We start from the raw sequence: 19,532 nt of genomic DNA, 5'->3' as shown, positions 1-19,532 counted from the left end.
TGTGTCTCCTTGGACAGCCTGATTTAAGCCATTGCCACATCATTCCTCTGTGGTTTAGCCTAACCAAAAAAGCTCTCATTTGAGGGAATTGTGATTTTTCAAGTTTCCCAAAACTCACTGTTCCTTTTGTAGTCCATCTTAAAACCACAAATGATCAGAAAAATCTGCATTCAATACAACAACCATTGCTCATGTGGGAAACTTCTAAGTTGACTTAGCATGCCCAGAGAATCAGCTTCAAAGCCTTAATCAAGCTTACTTATCTTTGAGGCCTGCCTGGTCCAAACACCACTTCCTTTGTGATGGCTTTTCTGCTTAGCTCGAACAGTACTTCTGCCATGATCCTCAGCCAGGTGACTTCTGTCACACTGAACTAGCTAATTTAACTCCAGGAGCACAAATACACATTGGCAACCCAGAAACATGCATATGGAAATGCCTTTTACAGGGTGTGTCTAAACAGTTCTTTTTGTTCTTCTAATTATTTCAAATTTACTCCAAAAGTGTTTTCTCACGTATCAGACAGGTAAATGTTATTAGATAAAATTACAGTGGAATCCCTCAAAGAGGAGAAAACTATTTTAATTTAATAAAATATCTCCATTTGCAAATTTGATTATAAAAAGAGAATAGACTTTGGAGTATGGCTCTAGTAATCTGTGAATGATAGAAAGAAATCATCAGGAGGCTTTGGAGTTGGAGAAAGCAAATTATGAAAGAAAGAAGACTCAAGGAGAGGATGTGAATGGTAACTAACAAGAGACTGGAGCCCAAACAGAAAAGACAATCAGTGAAATTTTCCCAAAATCAAAATAATTAAGACCTTTTTAGAACAAGGGGACTTAATATTTCATTTCATGGTGTTCTCATGATTCTTTATAGATTATTCTTTGAATAATCATCCTTGTTGGATTCAAACCTCAATAAAATATGTTAAACAATCTTCGATTCAATGGCATCACAAGATGTGAAAAAACTGGGGACAGGGGGGTCTCTGAAAGAAAAAATGGTATAAAAAATTATAAAAAAGAAAATGGAAGCGAGATCAAGAGGAATATCAGGAACATGAACACAAACCCAGAGGTGATTAGGGACAAAGTTAGGCCCCCCCAAGGATCCCTAGAGATTCTAAAGAAATACTGCCTTCTCTGTACAATAAAATTGATAATAACTCCCACATGACACACAGGAGTTCTATTTTTAGAAACTATATTTCACAGCTTCTTGGAAAGATTAAATGAGGGAAAAGCACATAAAATGTCCCTCGTATGTTGCCTAGGTTGGTACACACCAAATGCTCAATAAGAAAATGCTTGAACTTTCTCCTTTTTGACTATTATTCATTTTTCTCTTCCAAATCTCTCATTTTCTGGCACGCTATCCTCCCCTGAGCTTTGGCTTCTGCAGACAACACCAGTCTACATTCTTCCATACATTTACTTCAAATGCTCTGAAAGTATGTTCCTACCAATAATCATAAGGCCCAATTAAAGAGAGCTTCTTCAGTACTGTTCTCACCACATGGGACAAGGTCCCAGGTGGTCTGGTGTACTGGGTTCCAAATATAAGGAAAGATAAGAGCAGCCTCTTTGGCAGCCTCAGATGAGAGCCAACCCCTGTTTACACCTTCTACTCAGGAGATTAGAAGGAGCCATTGTCTCTAACAAACCATGAACAAGACAACTTCAGAACCCCAAGAACCCCAAATAACAATCTGTATCAATACTCAGTCGAAACTCTGGAAAAAAATTGCATTGTTTTTTGACCTGAAAATAGTCACTCACCCAAACATTTGGGGCAGCACTGTCCTGGGGGTGTGTGACTAAGGTGCTGGGGACAAGAGAGAATGGGACAGACTTCTCTCACGCACTGTGTCCTGCCTCCCTAAGAAAAGAGAAAGAGAAAAAAAGCACATTTAGAAAAGTCAGTGCATACAGATTGTACAACCAAGATATCTGGAGCAAACCTAAGGCCCTTCCCTATTATTGGGTACCTGGGGTGACTGCTCAGGTCCATGTAATTCCTCCCAAGCATCCTTTTATCTTCTCCATAGGCTCTATGAACTGCAGATGCAAAAAGACTGCCTCCCAAGAGATGATTCCAAATGGCATCACCTCCCCCAGCCCCGCCCACTACCACCTTTCTTCATTTTTTCCCTTCTCAAGACCAGCTTCAGGTGGGTCTAACAAACAAACCATCTCAGTTTGCCTAGAATTGGAGACTTTCAATCTTAAAACCAGGAAAATTTCATGCAAACTAGGATGAGTGGGCCACCCTAAAGGTCAGTACCCTTCTTACCACTCATTCCCCTGCAAGCAAAGGAACCCTCTGTATTTATTGAGCCTTTTCCTCCTCTTTCTGACTCCCAACTTTCTGCAGTTCCTGCAGACATCTTCCTGCAGGAAGACCTCACTGTCTGCCACAGCTTGAAGGTGTCACCGGGATGGCTCACTGAGGGTCCAACTAGAAGATGTGGCCAATCTGCTGAAAATTGATGGCTCTGAACATTGTTTAGTAGAACCATCTCCCTGGATTCCAGCTAATCAAATCTGTTTCCATTAACTGATGGTAAGGTTATGAAGATTAATATTGGACGAATGGAAAGAGCCTTAGAAGCCCATGGAAGAACTTTTCGAACCTTTGAATATTTTTCCTACTTTCTCATTCTCATTGTTGACCCTTTCTGTTCCTCAGCACCCTTTACTTCTGACACCCCTTCATTATCCTTGGCTTCCCTGCTTTCTCTGCCTAGAAGTATCTCTTCTCTCTCTGGAATGCAAGATGCATCCTTATGCCCTTCTTGTCCCTTAGAGGAGAACATGCTTTTCCAGCCTCAGCAAATTTTAACTGCTTATTCAGAAAGCTGGGGCAGAGAAAAAAAAATACTTTCCAGTTAATTTATATATAACAAACCTGCAAGGCTGACTGACACCTATTCCTTACAATATGAATTACTATGAACTTCATTTATAAGTTTTCTTTTTTTAAAGAAAATATGAAAATTCGATAAACAAATTATAAGACTAATAGAATTTCAGTGGATTGGCTTGTCCAGGATTTGAGCTAGAAATCAAACTAGTGGACTTTCAGGTATCCATTGTCATGAGTGGATAATTTATATCTCAGGGGACCTCAGGAAAAGAGGAACTTGAGGCTCAAAGAGCCTTAGGTCCATCAAGGGAATGACCCCAATGTTAGACATTTCCTCACACCTTCTGCATGAGTAGCAGGCATTAGCTTTGACCTTGGGGATCCTATTCATTTTCATCCTGGCAAACTGCTGTCACCTCTGTTTCCGCTTTTGCTATTTTAATTACTCGTTTATTTTTTTGGTGGTGAGGAATAAAAAAGAGAGGGCATGTTATATGTCTTTTTAAATATGTGTTATTTTGAAACCTCTTTAATGTTGGATTCTTCCCCAAACCAATAGAGAACATGTGAAAATACCACAAAAAGCTCATCTGTTGTTTTTACATTATTTCCCGATCAGAAAGAATCATTAAAAGTCTCCCCCAAATCCCAAGCTATTCTAAGATTTCTCACTCAACCCTACATGATCCTAAAGTTAAGGGCCTGTCATCAGACTTCAGAGGTGGGTGACCTGAATCCGGGCAAGCCCCTGAGATGGGCTCAAGCTTATACATAAAACACAAAAGTCATATCCAGAGGGAGGACAGGATGGCGCTGCCCTTCACTTTTAATTTCAAAGAATTTCATCTGCAAGCAACTTCCTAAATCCTGAAGCTTCCAGCCACACAAGCTTGCCTGTGTGCTGGTTTCTCTTAGGTGTACAGAGAACACTTTCTTTTCACCCATGTATTCTGTTCTTGTTGGATCAACGTCTATTTTTCAAGCATATTTTAAAATTAAAATTTGAAAAACATTGCATAATTGCAAAAGAGTTAACTTATCCAACACTTTGGAAAGCTGGCAAAAGAACATGTGTACTCCAGTAATTCTCCTTACCATGAGGTCAAAGAGCAAATTTTGCATACATAATACAACTGCAGTTTGTGTTTCCCGAGAGTCGTTAAAGTAACTTGAACTCCAATCTGGGTTTGCTGGTTTAGTCAAGTTTTATTTTGTTTGGGTTGCAGTATTGTGGCACAGCCCAAGTCCCGAGGCAGCATTCCAATTAATGCCTCCAAAGAAAGTGCAAGCCCTTCCTAGGAACACAGTCACAGCTTACAACCTGCCTCTATGATTTCAACTCAGCAGGGACTCTGGTTAAACGACAGTCTGTGGCTATGCTGTGAACCAAGAGGGTTAAAATAACAGGAGTAAACATTTCTGGTTCTAAAAATGAACAAATTCCTACTGTAACCACACTAACTCAGGCTCTGTGAGATTGTCACAAGAGCTCTCTGATTGGCTTGTCTGACTCCACTCTCTTCCAGTAATCCCTCCTGGAATGTTCCATATGTCCAGGACTCCTTTCCAATATCTATCCACCATTCCATTATCTTGTCAAATATTTCTTTGGGGCCATCATAATATGTTGGGGATATAGCAATGAATATAATACACAGAAATCACTCGCCTTAAAGGAGCTTCCATTACCAGTGAGCACACCCCCCATTCCTGCTTAGCTTCACCACTCACAACTGCCTTCAGGATAAGGTTCGACCTGCTCAGGCTAAAAGTCAGTGTAGTGGGGTGTAATAGTTGGTGTATGCACACCAAAATCTACTTCCTTTTTCTTTCAAAGAGCTATACTACATTTCCCACACTCCCTTGCAGGTAAGTGTGACCCTATGACTGAGTTCTGATCAATGGGAGGTAGAGGGTACTAATATAACACACCCACAAGCCTACCCAAGAGAAATTCTTCACACACAATCCTCCATGCTCTCATTTATTCTATTAAGAGTTGACCTACTGAATGGAATAAAGAAAAGGCCTAGTTCCCTGGGTCACCCTATCGATATCTACCCTCAAGATCCCTGTAATGAACTGAAATAAGCAAGAAATAAATTGTATTTTGGTACTGCACAATAGACCTTTATTACATCATAAGTGTACTTTGTCAAGACACCCAATAATCTCTCCAATCTGCCTCCATCACAACTCCAACATCAAGTGAAGATTCCAGAGTTATCTTATTTCTTTATTGCCCTCCAATACATCCCACCTTCCATCTTCTTTATACACACCTTTTTTCCCCTCTGACCTCCATCACTGACCCCTATAAAAATTCTGCTTCATTCAAAGTCAATATCAAGAATCTTTCCACCTGTGAAGTTTTCCTGAGCCCTTCATTTTCCTGGAACCTCCTTCGCCTTTCCGTATCACCTCCCTTCTCCTCTATGCCCCTGTATATTGGACACACACATAATTTTCGGTACATACATAAATGCTTAATCCTACAAGATGAAATTAGATTTATCTCCCAGCTACACTGTCTTGAAGGCAAGAACCAGTCCTATCTGCCTCATATCCTTCAGGAGAGTGAAAGTTTAAAGAATACCTCAATAAAAACTTAGTGAATCAAAAGTGGAGCTGTCACACACAATGAGCTCCAGAATCTGGGTGTTTTCCAGACCCCTTTATAGAATGCTGAGTACATGGCTCTGGAGAGTCTGCATCCCAGATTTATCTTTGTATCTCCTTAGGGTTTGCACAGTCTCACCTTGCATTGTGCACATTTCAAGTATTACTAAATGTTGTGGATGCTGAGATGCCCAAAGCAACATTCAACTTCAAAATGTAAAACTGGTACAAGTCCGACCAACATAATTAAAAATCTAACATTGTATTAAATGTTCAAACATTGCATGATGGTTAAAATACATAGAGACAAACTACTCTATTCTTATCTGGTTGTCAAGTAAAAGAATGTGCTAGAAACTTTCATAATATTTGAGTGTTCTGATTTTCACTATTTTGCTTTTCCTTAGAAAGGCAAGTTTGTCCTCGAGCGAAGGTCATTTATTATAATTGCACATCCAAGTACTTCTCTTGACAGTAGCTGTTTTTAAAACAAAAGTCTGAAATCTATCTCAGGCATATTTTCTGTGCTCTTATTTTGTTTTAGCTGATTCAGTCAAGTACACAATTGCTTTGTGTCAAAGTTTACCCTAGAGCAGCAATTTTGCTGCATAATAAAAATCTGTCTTCCTAAATAGTGTGATGAGCGCAAGATGCTAAAACCACAGCCATGTGCATGTGGAATGCCTCTCCAACCCCTGTGGACCCACTGAGAATGAGGGCTGGAAACTGTCCTGTAGCACGAGACATGGCACTGATCCCTTGATCAGGATGCACAGCCTGGCTCCTAACAGGAGGCTGGGAGCAGAGTTGCTAAACAGTTACCAAAAAACTCTCTAGAATGTGGTGGAGCTGATTCATTGCTAAACAATGCTACAGGCTACCACATTCTACAGAGATGTTTTCTTGTACCCAGTTGTTTTAAAAGAATAGAGTTCTTCGTTTATTCTGAGAAGATGGTAGGAAGAAGGGAGAGAGAGCCTGGAGGGGATATGTAGGAAAGAAATACATCTCAAGTGGGAAGGATTCCTGAGTGGCCCCTTATTCTTATATTACCACAACCAAAGGTTCAAAGCCGACTTGCGAGCAGAGCAACCACTCCGAATTAAAAATTGGGTCCAAAGAGAATCACAAAAAGAAGTAGAAGTCCTTAGCCATTCTTCTTTTTGGCCTAGAACTTTATTTCACTAAACTTTCAGAGCATGACACTTATTTCCAGTCTTGTTACTTGAATTTTCCCATTCTTGACCAGCACAGAACAGAAAAAAAAAAAAAAAAAAAAAAACCTGAAAATCAAAGTGGGAAGTGAAGGAGGCCATTGAGCTGCTGAACTGAGGGAGCAGAGGTAGAGCGGCCAAGGGGACAGAAGACTCCCTAGGAACAAGAAGTGGATGTCAAGCCCAGGTTGTTGGAGGCCCTAGATACTTTTGTCATTTTAACACGTCTCCCAAAGACCCTGTGTGCTGCCTATCCTACCCCTAGAGTAGAAGCTGAGGCACTAAACCTTAGGAAACTTGCTCAGAAAACATGCCTCCCAAAAATTAAGTGGCAGGGTCAAAATGCAGATTCAGTCCTAACATCAAAGTGGAGTCCTTTCCATCAGTTATGGCCTCCCAATGGCTGCACAGCTTCTTAGGTGATAATAATATGAAGTATAATCAACTTGATGGTCAGAACTTCTTCCCCTTTGAGCCATTTCTTATATCTTCCCATAGATTCTGGTTACAGCATTATATCTGCTTCTTAGATGCAAATGGTTTAGATACAATGTAGTATCTATATTTTGTTATACTGAGATGAAAATCCAAATCATGCATTCACTTTATTTGCCCCTAGGGCTTTTTACTTGTCTCATTTTCCCTCCCACCCCGCTTCTTTTCTGTTCTTCCCTCTGAAATTAGACATTCCTAATGTGGAAATCTGAAAGTTGGAGGCTTCTCTCAGGGAGCCGTTAAAGGTGATTATCATCCATCCCCATACCTAACTGATAACCCACCAACAAGGCCCTTTATCTCTTCTGCAATTCAATCGAAAGACTTTGCTTTTGAATCCACAAACAAGGATGTACCATGTTCATGCCTGAAAACCTGTAATGGCTCCTCGTTACCATCAGGATTCCCAATCTAGCCTGGGTCAGAATAACTCATGGAGTTCTTGGAAAAGGATACATATGCAAATATACGTGTGTGTGAATACACACACATATACTTGTGTGTGTGTATATTATATATATTGTGTATATATTATATATTATATATAAAACATATATATATCATCTCTCTATATATAATATATAGAAAGATGAGAAAAAAGAGGAACAAATAGGTGCTACACACATACACAGCCAAGTACTGCTTAACAAGGAGGACACATTCTGAGAAATAAATTATTCAGCAATATCCTTGTTGTTTGAACATCACTGAGTGTACTTAGACAAACTAAGATGGCTACAATATCACTAGGCAATACATGCAGACCACCACGGTTGACCAAAATGTATTTATGATGTACATAACAACATGCAATGACAGTGGGATATATTTGTGAATGCATATACCACTGTGGTGTAAGAATTTATGTGTAGGTATCAGACTTACCCATTAGATCAGTATTTCTCAAATTTCAAATTACTGACATTTGGGATCTGCTCATTTCTTGCTGTGGGGACTGTCCTATGCATTGCAAGATGTAGAGCAGCATCCCTGATCCCTACCTACTATGTACCAGCAGCATCCTTTATGCCCTGGTTGTAACAACCAAACATGCCTTCAGACATTGCCACATGTATCCTGGGGATTTGAAGGTACTCCTAGGTGAGAAGAATACCAGACTAGTGTTTCCTCAAACCATCGACCAGGAGCATGCATTTCTAACGTCTTTCAAATGTCCATGAGGATGCTGTCCAAGGCATTCTACTTTGCAAAATGTCTCATTAGCAGGAGCTCCCAGCAAGCAGGACTGAGGTTTGTGTATAATGTTAGTCCCCCCAGCAGTCAGCACACAGCATAGCTCCCAACATGTTCTCGAGACATGTGTTTTGAAGAATGAAGCCCATTTTCCATGGGGAGCACTTCCCACTGAGGGAAGAACCAGGCCCAGTCCACCTCACTGGTGGCTGCAGGCATCTTTTCTTGGGGCTTGGGAAGGTAGGAGGTCAGGGAGAAGCAGGGTGAATTGGAGCTGTGAATAAAGCAGAGTAGTAGAATTGTGCACTGAGACCACCACAGGCTTTATAATCTGTGCAGATCCTGGAAGCTTTCTGCCCTGAGAACCTGCATGTTATGGCTACATATGGGTTTCTGTTTCCAAGTGATAAAATAAAACTCAACTGTAATTTTACACACAGATAGCCACACATGTCAGCAAAGCTCCACCAGCATGCCCATTCTGTCCCATAAAAATCTCAAACAAACAACAACCGCTGAGAGGGACCCACCGGACTGACAAAAACAAAAACTCTTTTGTACACTTCATTACCTAGTCAGAGAACCATGAGCCAGTGCTCCATCTCAAGAATCAAAGCCTGAAACAAACTCCTTTGACTTTTCCCATCAACCCCTGTTTCTAAGTCTAATTGTAGCGTTGTTTATATTGTTTCAGTTTCCTGTTGCTGCTCTAAAAAAATTACCATGAAAACTTAGTAGTTTAAAACAGCATGCATTTATCAGCTTACAGTTCTAGAGATGAGAAGTCTGAATTTCACTTCACTGAGCAAAAGTCAAGTTGTGGGCAGAACTGTGTTCCTCATGGAGACTGTGGCGGGGGAGGAAATCTATTTCCCTGCCTTTTGCAGATTCTAGTAGTAGTCTTGCTTACTTGGCTCATGGCCCCTTCATCCCCATTCAAAGCCATTGGTGTAGCACCTTCAAATCTCTCTTGGCTCTGGCCCACCTGATGTCACTTCATCTCCTTCTCTGACTGACGCTCTTGCCTCCCTTTGATGAAGACTCTTGAAAAAAGGATAACTCATATTATCAAGGATAATATCTATATGATAAATCCTTAACTTCATCACATCTGCAGAATGTTTTTATTATTATTATTATTATTTATTTTGATTTATCTATCTATTTATTTATTTATGTTTGGTACCAGGGATTGAACCCAAAGGCACTTACCCACTGAGCCACATCTCCAGCCCTTTTTTATTTTCATTTTGAGATGGGGTCTCACTAGGTTGGTTACAGCCTCACTAAATTGCTGAGACTGTCTTTGAACCCACCATCCTCCTGCCTCAGCCTCCTGAGCCACTGAGATTACAGTGTACACTACCATGCCTGGCTATAAAATAGCTTTTTTCACTGTGGAAAGTCACATTCACAGGTCATAAGGATTAGGACATGGACATCTTGGGGTTGTGGGGGGGTGGGTATTATTCTGCCTACCACAATTAAGAAATGATATTTGATTTCTCTGTGCAGTCCCAGGTGTGATTCTCTCAGGATGAATGCCACTATAACACACTAAAATAGTCTCCCCCTCACTGAAGAAGCTAGTGTTTGAAATGTTTTTGAGACAGGAAGATAGCCAAGAATCTCAGTGCAAATCCTGAAAAAAAATTCAAGTCCACTCCTTAGTTGTCCTTCCTCCTATTAGAACTTGAACTTCAAACCAGACAATCTGACTATCTCATTTATGCACTCTCTTCTTATTGTCACAGGCAAATCATAAGTACTGATGGACAGCGTCAAGAGTAAATTTTTTCAGACTGAATAAAGTAGGAAAACTGTCCTGGTAACCCACAGGCCTCTTTGAAGGCACTATGCCAGTCCTTCTGGTCAGTACTGACCCCTTAAATTAAAGCTCCCACTAAGCTGTAGGACTTGGCCAGTCACACTTTGGCCCTGGCAGCGAGTCCTGAAGGGACCTCAATGTTCTCACATGATCAGACAGATGGCTCCCAAAGAGTTTGACCACATTCATCATATTCCAAGACTCTTGCCAAAACTGTAGGAAAATGCCTGTCCTGGTCTTAGCGGGTGGATTGTATGGCACATACTGCGTGCCCTGCGCCTGCTGAGACCACAGCCAGAAGCTGTCAACAACTTCCCAAGCCAGCTATGGAGACAGCACTGGACCTCTAGTGCATACTGAGGCAAAGCCAAAGGCCATAATTTTACGAAATAAATATGAGATTAAAAAATATATAGGTGATGGACATGTCGTTACTTTTTGTTCCATTAGTCTTATTTTCTAAATGTTGTTTAAAAATTACATTTAACTAAGTTTCATTTTTAAAGGTAAAAGTCCTTTCATCTTCCCCTTTGAACTCTCAATCATGCCTCTTCCCTGTCACTTGGCTGAATGGCACCGGGCTTTGTTTATGATTTTGTTTTGAAAAAGAAAATTTAGAAATGTATCCCCTTCTTGCAACCTGAGCTTTCCATCCCAGATATGACTGAGTTCCTGTTTGAGGTGCATTCCAACTGGCTGTGGTTTTCCACATATAATTCACTCCCCTCTTGGTCAATTTTAGAAGCAGGAAGATAAGACCACCCCATGGGACCAAGCTCAGATGAGATAGCTGAATAAATACTCTGGGAACCAAGGGGTGAGGAGAAGCCCTGGGATCCGAATCGATTTGCCAGCCCTGGTTTGTTTGGTGTGTGGAAGCAAGTGCTGAGGGACAGCTGGAACATAAGGGATCCACCCTGAGGAAGGTGACACCCCTTCTGGCCCATTAAGCAGGGATGGGAGCTTGCTGATAAGGGCCTAGAGTATGCCCTGCCATACCAGCCAGCATGGGTGTTCCCTCTCCAAAACAATCAATATAAACAAACAAGTAAATCCACAAGAGAGCACCCTCCTAATATTTCAGATTCCCAGAGACCTTGCAGACCACCCTGGTAGTATGTTTCTCAATGCCACCTAGCCACCCAGCCAAAAAAAAAAAAAGGAGAAAGAGAGAGAAAGAGAGCAAAAGGAAAAAAAAATTAAAAAGAGCCCTTTTCCTTTTTTTGTCATTTTTATCAAAGTTCAACCTTTCATCATCGTGTAAGTAGTCAGGGCTGTTACAAGGCTGCTGCTGACACATCAAACACTCGATCTACAGTCTGGCCTGCTTCCAGGGAGATGAAAAGAACAACCATTCAGAACTCACACCTCCTATGAGTTATGAGCCACTCCTGAAAGGAAGGAAATAACACCACCGTGCAGGAGGAGGGATGTCTTCATGTTCCCCAGGCTGTCTATGCCACAGCACCCAGCAAGCTGCTGTGCACTAAGCAAGATGCCACATGAAGGCCTCTGAGGGGTCCAAAGTGTCTAGAAATACTGGACGGCAAAGACAGAAACCCAAGCATCAGCAGCCAACTGACCTTTAAGTTTGACCACCTAAAATAGTTCATCTGTACTTACTGCATTTTTACATATTCTTTTATTTCATCCCCATAATGTTTCATATAGGTGCATCACTTGCCCCCTAAACAAGATGGAACATTCCCTGAGTACAGAGGTCATGTTACTGTTCTGCCTTCCACAGTGCCTGGCTCCACAGAGAGACCATAGTAACATCTGAAGTATTTGGTTTCTGACCAAACACCTACTTGTTGGGTTTCCCATTTAAAGCTGAAAGTAACTCAAAAAAAATGTGCATGCTCCAGTGAGGTTTCCTGAGCTATAAAAACACTGGTTGTCTTGAAATGAATTATTCTTAACTAAGACATATCTGGAAACCCCCCCCCCTCATTATTTTGAGTAAATTATACTTTGAGGGTTTCCTAAGTATAGTAAGTCTGAACACACTACTGAAAAATAAGATTACATTTAAACTTCATCTAAATTTTTGCAGGGCAACTGACTAGTCACAGCATTTTGGCTTTCATTCACCCATTAAACAAACATTTGAGTTTTTCTGCATCAGACATCATGGCTTTTAAATAAAAAGTACCAAAATGTCTGTTTAGTATGTATGAGTATGTCAGTCTCTCTTTTGTATCAGGTGAAAATTCCCAAAATTCTAACAAAAATCTAAAATGCAAGTACAATGTCATGGAGCTCGACAATAAACACTCTGGCCTCCATCAAGGAATACAGTCCAGAGAGACTAGAAGTTTCTGGCAATATTCATTCAAACTAGCAGCACCTCTGGGTATTGGTCTTGTCAACCAATTTTAAGTTTGTGTTTTGAGAAAATCAGGCTGCGACCCAATCTTGGCAAGCTCTCTGGATGATTCGAAACGAGGCCAGATATGATCAAAGGAAAAGAAGTACACAGTTTGTTGGAAACAGCTGTGGTGGGGGGTCCCAGCTTGGGCCAAAGAGTGTTCTGACATGTCTGGGCAAGTCCAAGGAGGGGAGAGGTGCTTGTAGGTTTTTCCTGAGAGAAAATCCACCCTACGGGAAGAAGAGATGAAACATGACAGAATCACCTAGTGACTGAGCCTAGTTTCAGAAAGAAATTATCACAGATGGAACACATCTGTCACTCAAATCACGCCATTTCCAGTATCATGGTTGCCTGGATCTCTGGTCCTGGATGAGAAAGAATGTTGAAAGAAAAACTCAAAAGAACTGTGTCACTAAGGCGTTTGTGGTACAAGATCTACAGATCTGGGATTCCTATAACCGAGAAGAACCAACCAAAAGGAAAGTGATGTTGATCTTTGCTTCCTCAACAGAGACCTCTCATTACTTTGTTACCTGAGGCCATCAGAATATTAGTGACAGTGTACAATCAATGATGGGAAAGTTGTGGCCATGCCAGGATGAGAACAAAAGGTCCTAGGAAACTGGTAGTAGTGCTAAGCAAGGAAACAATGACAGACAGAGATGGAGGAAAATGAACTCTTTCCCAGCACAGGAAAAGTGATAGCTCCTCTATCAAGAATTCTGACTTTTGAGGAAGACGCCATCTTCCTACAGAAGGATGGTTGACATCAATGAAGTTCAGTATGTACTAATATAAAACAGTATATACCCACAAGGCATAGGCAGATTCTTAGACAATGGACTCAGACATTAGCCAGGTGGGAAGAAAAAGTGCTTGACCTGTTGTAGAAACAATGAGCTATATTACATCAAGCTCCTCTTGGAATAATATTAAGCCAGATTCAGAATGATCATCTTGAACATTGACCAGAAACCGCTTAGGAGAGTCCAGAAGGAAGTGGATGCTTCACTAAAACTGCTGCTGGCTAAAAAGCTTGCCTAAAGCCAGGCATGAGATTTGAGTGGACAATAGTTCCATAACTGTGACAATATGATTGATGACCCTAAAAGTCTTTTTCAAGATGGAGAACTGTAGGACTGGACAAGTTAAATTTTTAACTTCATTAAAAAGTATGGTAAGAAAGTTCTACATGAACAACACAATTGGTACCTTATTTCAGAAAATTATACAGAATGGAAAATCATTCTGGACGTTTTTTTTAAGGCCATAGCTAGAAGGACAGAAGTTCAAGGACTTGCCAGGACTACTCTAAAAGCTTCAAATAAAACCAGGGACAATCTCCATGGTTCCTATGAAGGCAATGGAAGAAGACTGGAAACTCACCTTTGAGTAGAAATCGGAGGATGTATAATCCACTCAAAGAACAGTCAAGGTTTCAGTGATTAATGGGCCAGAGAAGTCCTTCAGAACACACCTGAGGCTCTTCTCAAATACCAGCATTGAAGGGGAATATTCTTGGGGCAAATGTCCAAGACTAATTCAGAAATATCCACCAAGCCACCATGCAAGACTAACATGAGGATGATGGTGACATGATACTTTCAAAACAGGTAGATGAAGTGTAAGTTTACATATATGGCTGCACACCCAGCCCTTTGACCAAGAAATCCAGAAAAAAAATCACTTCTTAAATTGATCAATGTTATTAGAGGGGGATTGAATAATCATTACTATGTTTAGTTATCAAGTTCAGAGAACTTACATAAACAAGTAATTCAATGTACATAATTAGCTCATAGTCAGGACATATGCTAAAATTCCAAATTAATTTGACCTTAACCATATGCAATAGCTAATAGTGAGCATTCGCCATGCTTCAGGCCCTAGGTTAAAAGTTTTACTTCTATCTTATCTTTGCATTAACTCAATGAGACAGTATACCTTTTTTCCAATTCACAGATGAATAAATTAAAATTTAGAGATTGTCAAGTCACTCTGGATCATAGTAGTAAGGGATACAACCTGGGGTCTGGAGGAAGTCTCAACTTCATGGGCTCATTTCTTTGAACCATGTAGGTTTCCAGTTTTCCTTCTTAATTTAGAATCTAGAACTGTTTCCTGCCTATATTGAATTTAAGGCACAGGTCTGCTCATGTCAAGAGGAATTAAGATTTCATAAATATTTTTAAAATCTTATTTTCCCTCAAGCTACTGATTCATCCCCTACTATCTGGAATTTCACATTTCTGGATACTTTTACTTCTACAAATCTAATAATACAGCAAATTTGGAGTTTTTGAGAGAATTCTGACATAAATATTTCATACCTAGTGCATGAAGTAAATGTCCTCTTCACAAAGATTTACATCTTTTTGCCCATAACACTGGACTACACACAGGACTTTCTTCGGATCACAGATTTGTTCAACCAGCCTTTGGAGTTGTGAATGTTTGAGAATAGAATCGTTTAAAAATTTTGCTGTGAACAATTTTAGCACAAACACTGCTCCTTTCATTTCCATGTTTTAAGAAAGCTTCTGCTTTTTCAAGTAAAAACCTTTAGACCCTCTGAGAAATATTGATTTTGAACCCTTATCCCCTTGTGGTTGCCCATTTTCCCACCTTGGCATATGTTATTACTGATGTAGTGAGAGGAACCATTTTTCCAGCAGGACTGATTCAAGAGAATGAACCACTTGTGATTCCAAAGAAAGAGAGTACCAAGGAGGGTTTGGGGAAGATGGATCAAAACTTGAGCCTAGGGCTGGGATCGTGGCTCAGTGGTAGAACACTTGGCCTGCATGTATGAGGCACTGAGTTTGTTCCCTAGCACCACATAAAAATAAACAAATAAATAAAGGTATTGTGTCCATCTACAACTAAAAAATACTAAAAAAAAAAAAATATTGAGTCTGGACAAGTTAAAAGGCTCAGTAGATCATACCCTTTGTCCTAGACTAACCAAAATACCTTCTTAAAACAAAAACACAAAATAATCATTGCACAGTAATGTGCAATTATACACAATGAAAGTATAATTAAACGTAACTGTATTTTTCACCTTAACAGTTTCTGGAGGGGAGATGGAGACCTTTTGTTTTGGAGTTTCATCCATAGTCCACGAGCCCACCTTATCAGATAGCTATTTATAACAAAAAAGTAATGTACAGTTTCAATTGTACATTATAGTATAATGTACAATATAATCCTAAACACTAAAGGCCACAGCCACCATAATCTACACTTGTGAATATGCAGTACTTTCTTCAGATCACAAGTATATTAACCAATCAGAACTAAGACTAATATGATCATTAATGAATGAATGAATGAGTGACCTTTTAATTCCTTTTAATCTGAGTCTTGGTTATTTTATTTCAAACAAGGCTGCTATGAAATTTATGAATGTAAATCTGCTTAAATGGTCCCGAACAGTGCTTGATCTATAAGAATTCTGGTTAAACTTTGTATAGCATTGTCCCTACCACTACCTTCAGGCTAGCCAGTCAAAGTGGGTTTCACTGGCCAAGAGAACAAGTCTGTGAAAGGTACAGAGCTGTGGTGACTTTCCCTCTGCATTAGTTGGAGAACGTTTGTGTTTTCCTTGGCACCAAGAACACATGGGGTAGTCTTTAGGGTGCACAGTAGTGTATACATTGCCCATGTATTTGCATAAAGTTTCAAAGCACTTTCTTGACATATACAGTATGACAGCTGCTGTCACAATATATTTATATAAGTTCTACACAGGTTTTATAGAATAAACTTGCTAGTGTTTGTTTTCCTAAGGAGGTGTTTGTTTGGGGGGTGGGGATAATCATTTCATCTCACTGTAGAAAGTAACACATCCTGACACACTCCCTTTACCCAGGCCACAAATAGACTTGTGTTACCTATTAATACGTGAGGCAACCCCACATGTATAGTAGGTCACTGTATTACCATTTTCTTTAAAATGCTTTTTCTGTTAAAAGAAGAAAAATCACTTTGAGGGGTGCAGTAAGCACCATGCACTTGAGGCCCAGATGAAATAGATGGCTATGACCATTAGCACACAGAATCCCTCCAGCTAATCATGATATCCCCAGCCTGGCTGCCCATTTTCCCACATGAAGGACTTAGCCAGACATGAAAGACAATGACAATTCCTTTTCAACATATGCCAACATTCACCTCAGTCTTCTTTTAGAGACATTAGAAGCTCAGAGGAATCACACCTTTCCATCAAAAATATCAGTGAAATTTACATCAATGATCTCCTACAGCATTTTATAACATAAAAGTTGATGGGGTTCCATGACAAGGCATCTACAAAGAAATGGATGTGGTTGGGTTAAATAAAGTTAAATAGATTTCTTTATTGCATGACTTTTTAAAAATCTGTTAATAGATATAGATATCCAATTGGGAGAATACAGGATATGGTGTTTCCCAAACCTAACTGAACACAGAAACTTTATCATGGCACATGAATATACTCTGGCACAATATAATAGGGAACACAATTTGAAAAATGCTGATTGACTTCAATTTACTTCTGTAAAAATTGTAAAAATCAATTTACTTCAGTCCTAAGGATCTATAGCTATAGTGTCCTTCCTAATTGGGGCAATTCTTGGTGAAAATTCTTGTTAAACAAGTTTTTTTTTTTTTCCTTGAGCAATCAACTCTATTCCCTAAAGCCTTTCTACCCATCTACAAACACTATTTAAATTCAATTTTAAATTATATTTTTCTAGATTCCAATTATGTTTTCTAAATGAGACTTTTATAGTGTTTGTTCTGTTTTTTTGTTGATTTATTTGTTGATTGTTTCTTTGTTTTGTTTTTCTTTGTTGTTGTTGTTGTTGTTGTTGTTTTGTAGGATACTGTCAGTAGAAGCTATGTCAGGAACTTCTACATCTCTATATTTTACTATAGAAAAAAAGACTTCTAGGCTTCAACACAATCCTTTTACAATTCTATAAACCAGGTCACCCAACCAATGCCCGAGATTTCTGGAATATTTATAAATATCATAGTATGAGAACTCTACCTCCCACATCCTCTGAAAACATAGCTGGCTACAAATTCCCCAGGCAGATTATGTGGGATATGTGGTTTCCATGCCTTTAAAGGGGGTATTTGTAGGATATGCCAAGGAATATTTCAACCTTGTCTTTCTCCTGAGTGTTTTTAGCCTAGCAAACTAGCCCCTCAATCCCTGACTCCTAGAGAGAGAGACCTCAAAATAGTGACATGCTCTAGATAAGTAATCCCTCATAGGATCCCCAGTAGGTGGCAATGGCGGAAACAAAGATCCAAGGAAAAGGTTTGTTTACTCCATGTAGCTCCCACTGGGTGGGACTCACAGGACCACCGAGGCCTAGACTGGGCTATTTCAGGTCAAAGGAGCAGAGTAAACAGCATAAAACCAGGCAGGAGCTTTGGGGATCAGGCAAGGACACAAAGCTGAGAGCCACAAGGACCAACTGCATTCACTGTGCCTCTTTCCAGCTTGGTGCTTTGAAGAGGCAGGGATGATGGAGCATGGGTTCACACCCATTTCTAGCCACTGATCCCCCTGATACTAAAATTTAAATTATATTTTAGAAAATAGGAGAAGTTTGAAAGCAGCCCCCCCCATTCATCTATTGTTGTTTTTAATTTGGCTCAACATGAATAAATAATTTTATATGTATAGTCAAGTTCTATATCCATTGTTACCACCGTATCCTAGTACCTAGCATAATGTCTTTTTCTAACAAAAAAAAAAAAAATTCACTGATAGACTGCAGTACCACTGGGCATTTTATGTTCTGTAGTTGAAATTCTAGTGAGCACTTTTTATGAGTTTCCATAATTGACGTTTTATTGCCCATGTAATATTCCATGATGATGGAATTTTTCATGATGAACTCATAGTGACTTTTCCAAATGCTAATTCTGTCTTTAGATAAGCATGGCTTCAGTATTAATTTAGGATAAGAATTAGCCTCATCATTCTGGCTAACAGCCATCTCCTCAGCCTGACTGTCCTTCTCTCCACAGAGTTTGCCAGTGGGAAACACAATGACAGTTTCTTTTCTTACACACAAGCTCCTCTCCTCCACTTCAGGTAGGTGGAGTCCATGGCTGGTGCCTCCTTCCAGGTGGGCAATGTTCATTTCGCAGAGAATCAAGGCTGAGGGTCAGCAAAGATCTCATGGGCATTTCTGACAGGCACATGGAAACCAAAGGAAAGTACCAATGCTAAGAAAACCAGTCATGGTTCCCTCATCTGTGCCATGCTCTGTGGAAATCATAGCTAAAACCAGTAGTTCTCAAACATTTTCATCTCAGAATCCTTTTATACTTTTACAAATCATTGACCTGCCAAAGGTGTTGATATGGGTTACATCTATCTGTTGATATTACTGTATTAGAAATTAAAAATTTTTAGAAATACATTCACTTTAAAATATCAAAAACTCACTAGATATTAATCTAAATAATCCATTTTATGAAAAATAGCTATCTTTTCCAAAACAAAAATGTGAGAAAAGTGTCAATATTTTACATTTTTGTAAATCTCCGTAATGTCTGTTTTAATTGAAGACATTGGGTTCTTTCATTTGCTTCTTTCAGTTTACTGTATTGTGTTGTTTAGGGTGTACCCTTACACAATTGTTTGATTACAAAATAAAGGATATTAATAGCCATTTCAATTGTGGATACTCTTCTTTGATACAATGCCAAAATTTTCAACACTCTTAAAAGTTGGTTGCAATATGGAATACAAAACTACATCAATGAACTATCCTCTTACATTAAAATTCATTGCTCTATCTTATATTTTGAGTGGATATTCTATCCAAGCCTGAGGTTTTTGTAACAGTATGTATTGGTCATTTGAAAAGTGTTAATTTAGGTAGTTCATGATTCAATATGAAAAAAAATGCATTTATTAGTACCA

General features: G+C 39.5%; 1 protein-coding gene across 3 annotated transcripts in view; it reads right to left on the bottom strand.

Moving 5' to 3' along the window:
* The window catches only part of Bmper (BMP binding endothelial regulator), a 237,833-nt gene that overhangs the window by 102,735 nt on the left and 115,566 nt on the right, over positions 1-19,532 (bottom strand). For all 3 annotated transcript variants that reach the window (XM_058584443.1, XM_046460608.2, XM_046460607.2), the window contains exon 7: positions 1,785-1,884. In XM_058584443.1, the coding sequence (XP_058440426.1) occupies positions 1,785-1,884 (100 nt within the window). The remainder of the gene's footprint in view (positions 1-1,784; positions 1,885-19,532) is intronic.

The sequence above is a fragment of the Marmota monax genome, unplaced genomic scaffold (genome assembly GCF_021218885.2).
Source record: "Marmota monax isolate L192 unplaced genomic scaffold, Marmota_monax_Labrador192_F-V1.1 WCK01_AAM20220418_F8-fsc00107, whole genome shotgun sequence".
In the NCBI taxonomy this organism is placed as follows: Eukaryota; Metazoa; Chordata; class Mammalia; order Rodentia; family Sciuridae; genus Marmota; species Marmota monax.
The sequence above is the reverse complement of the archived record's forward strand: the minus strand, read 5'-3'. Positions and strand labels throughout refer to the sequence as shown.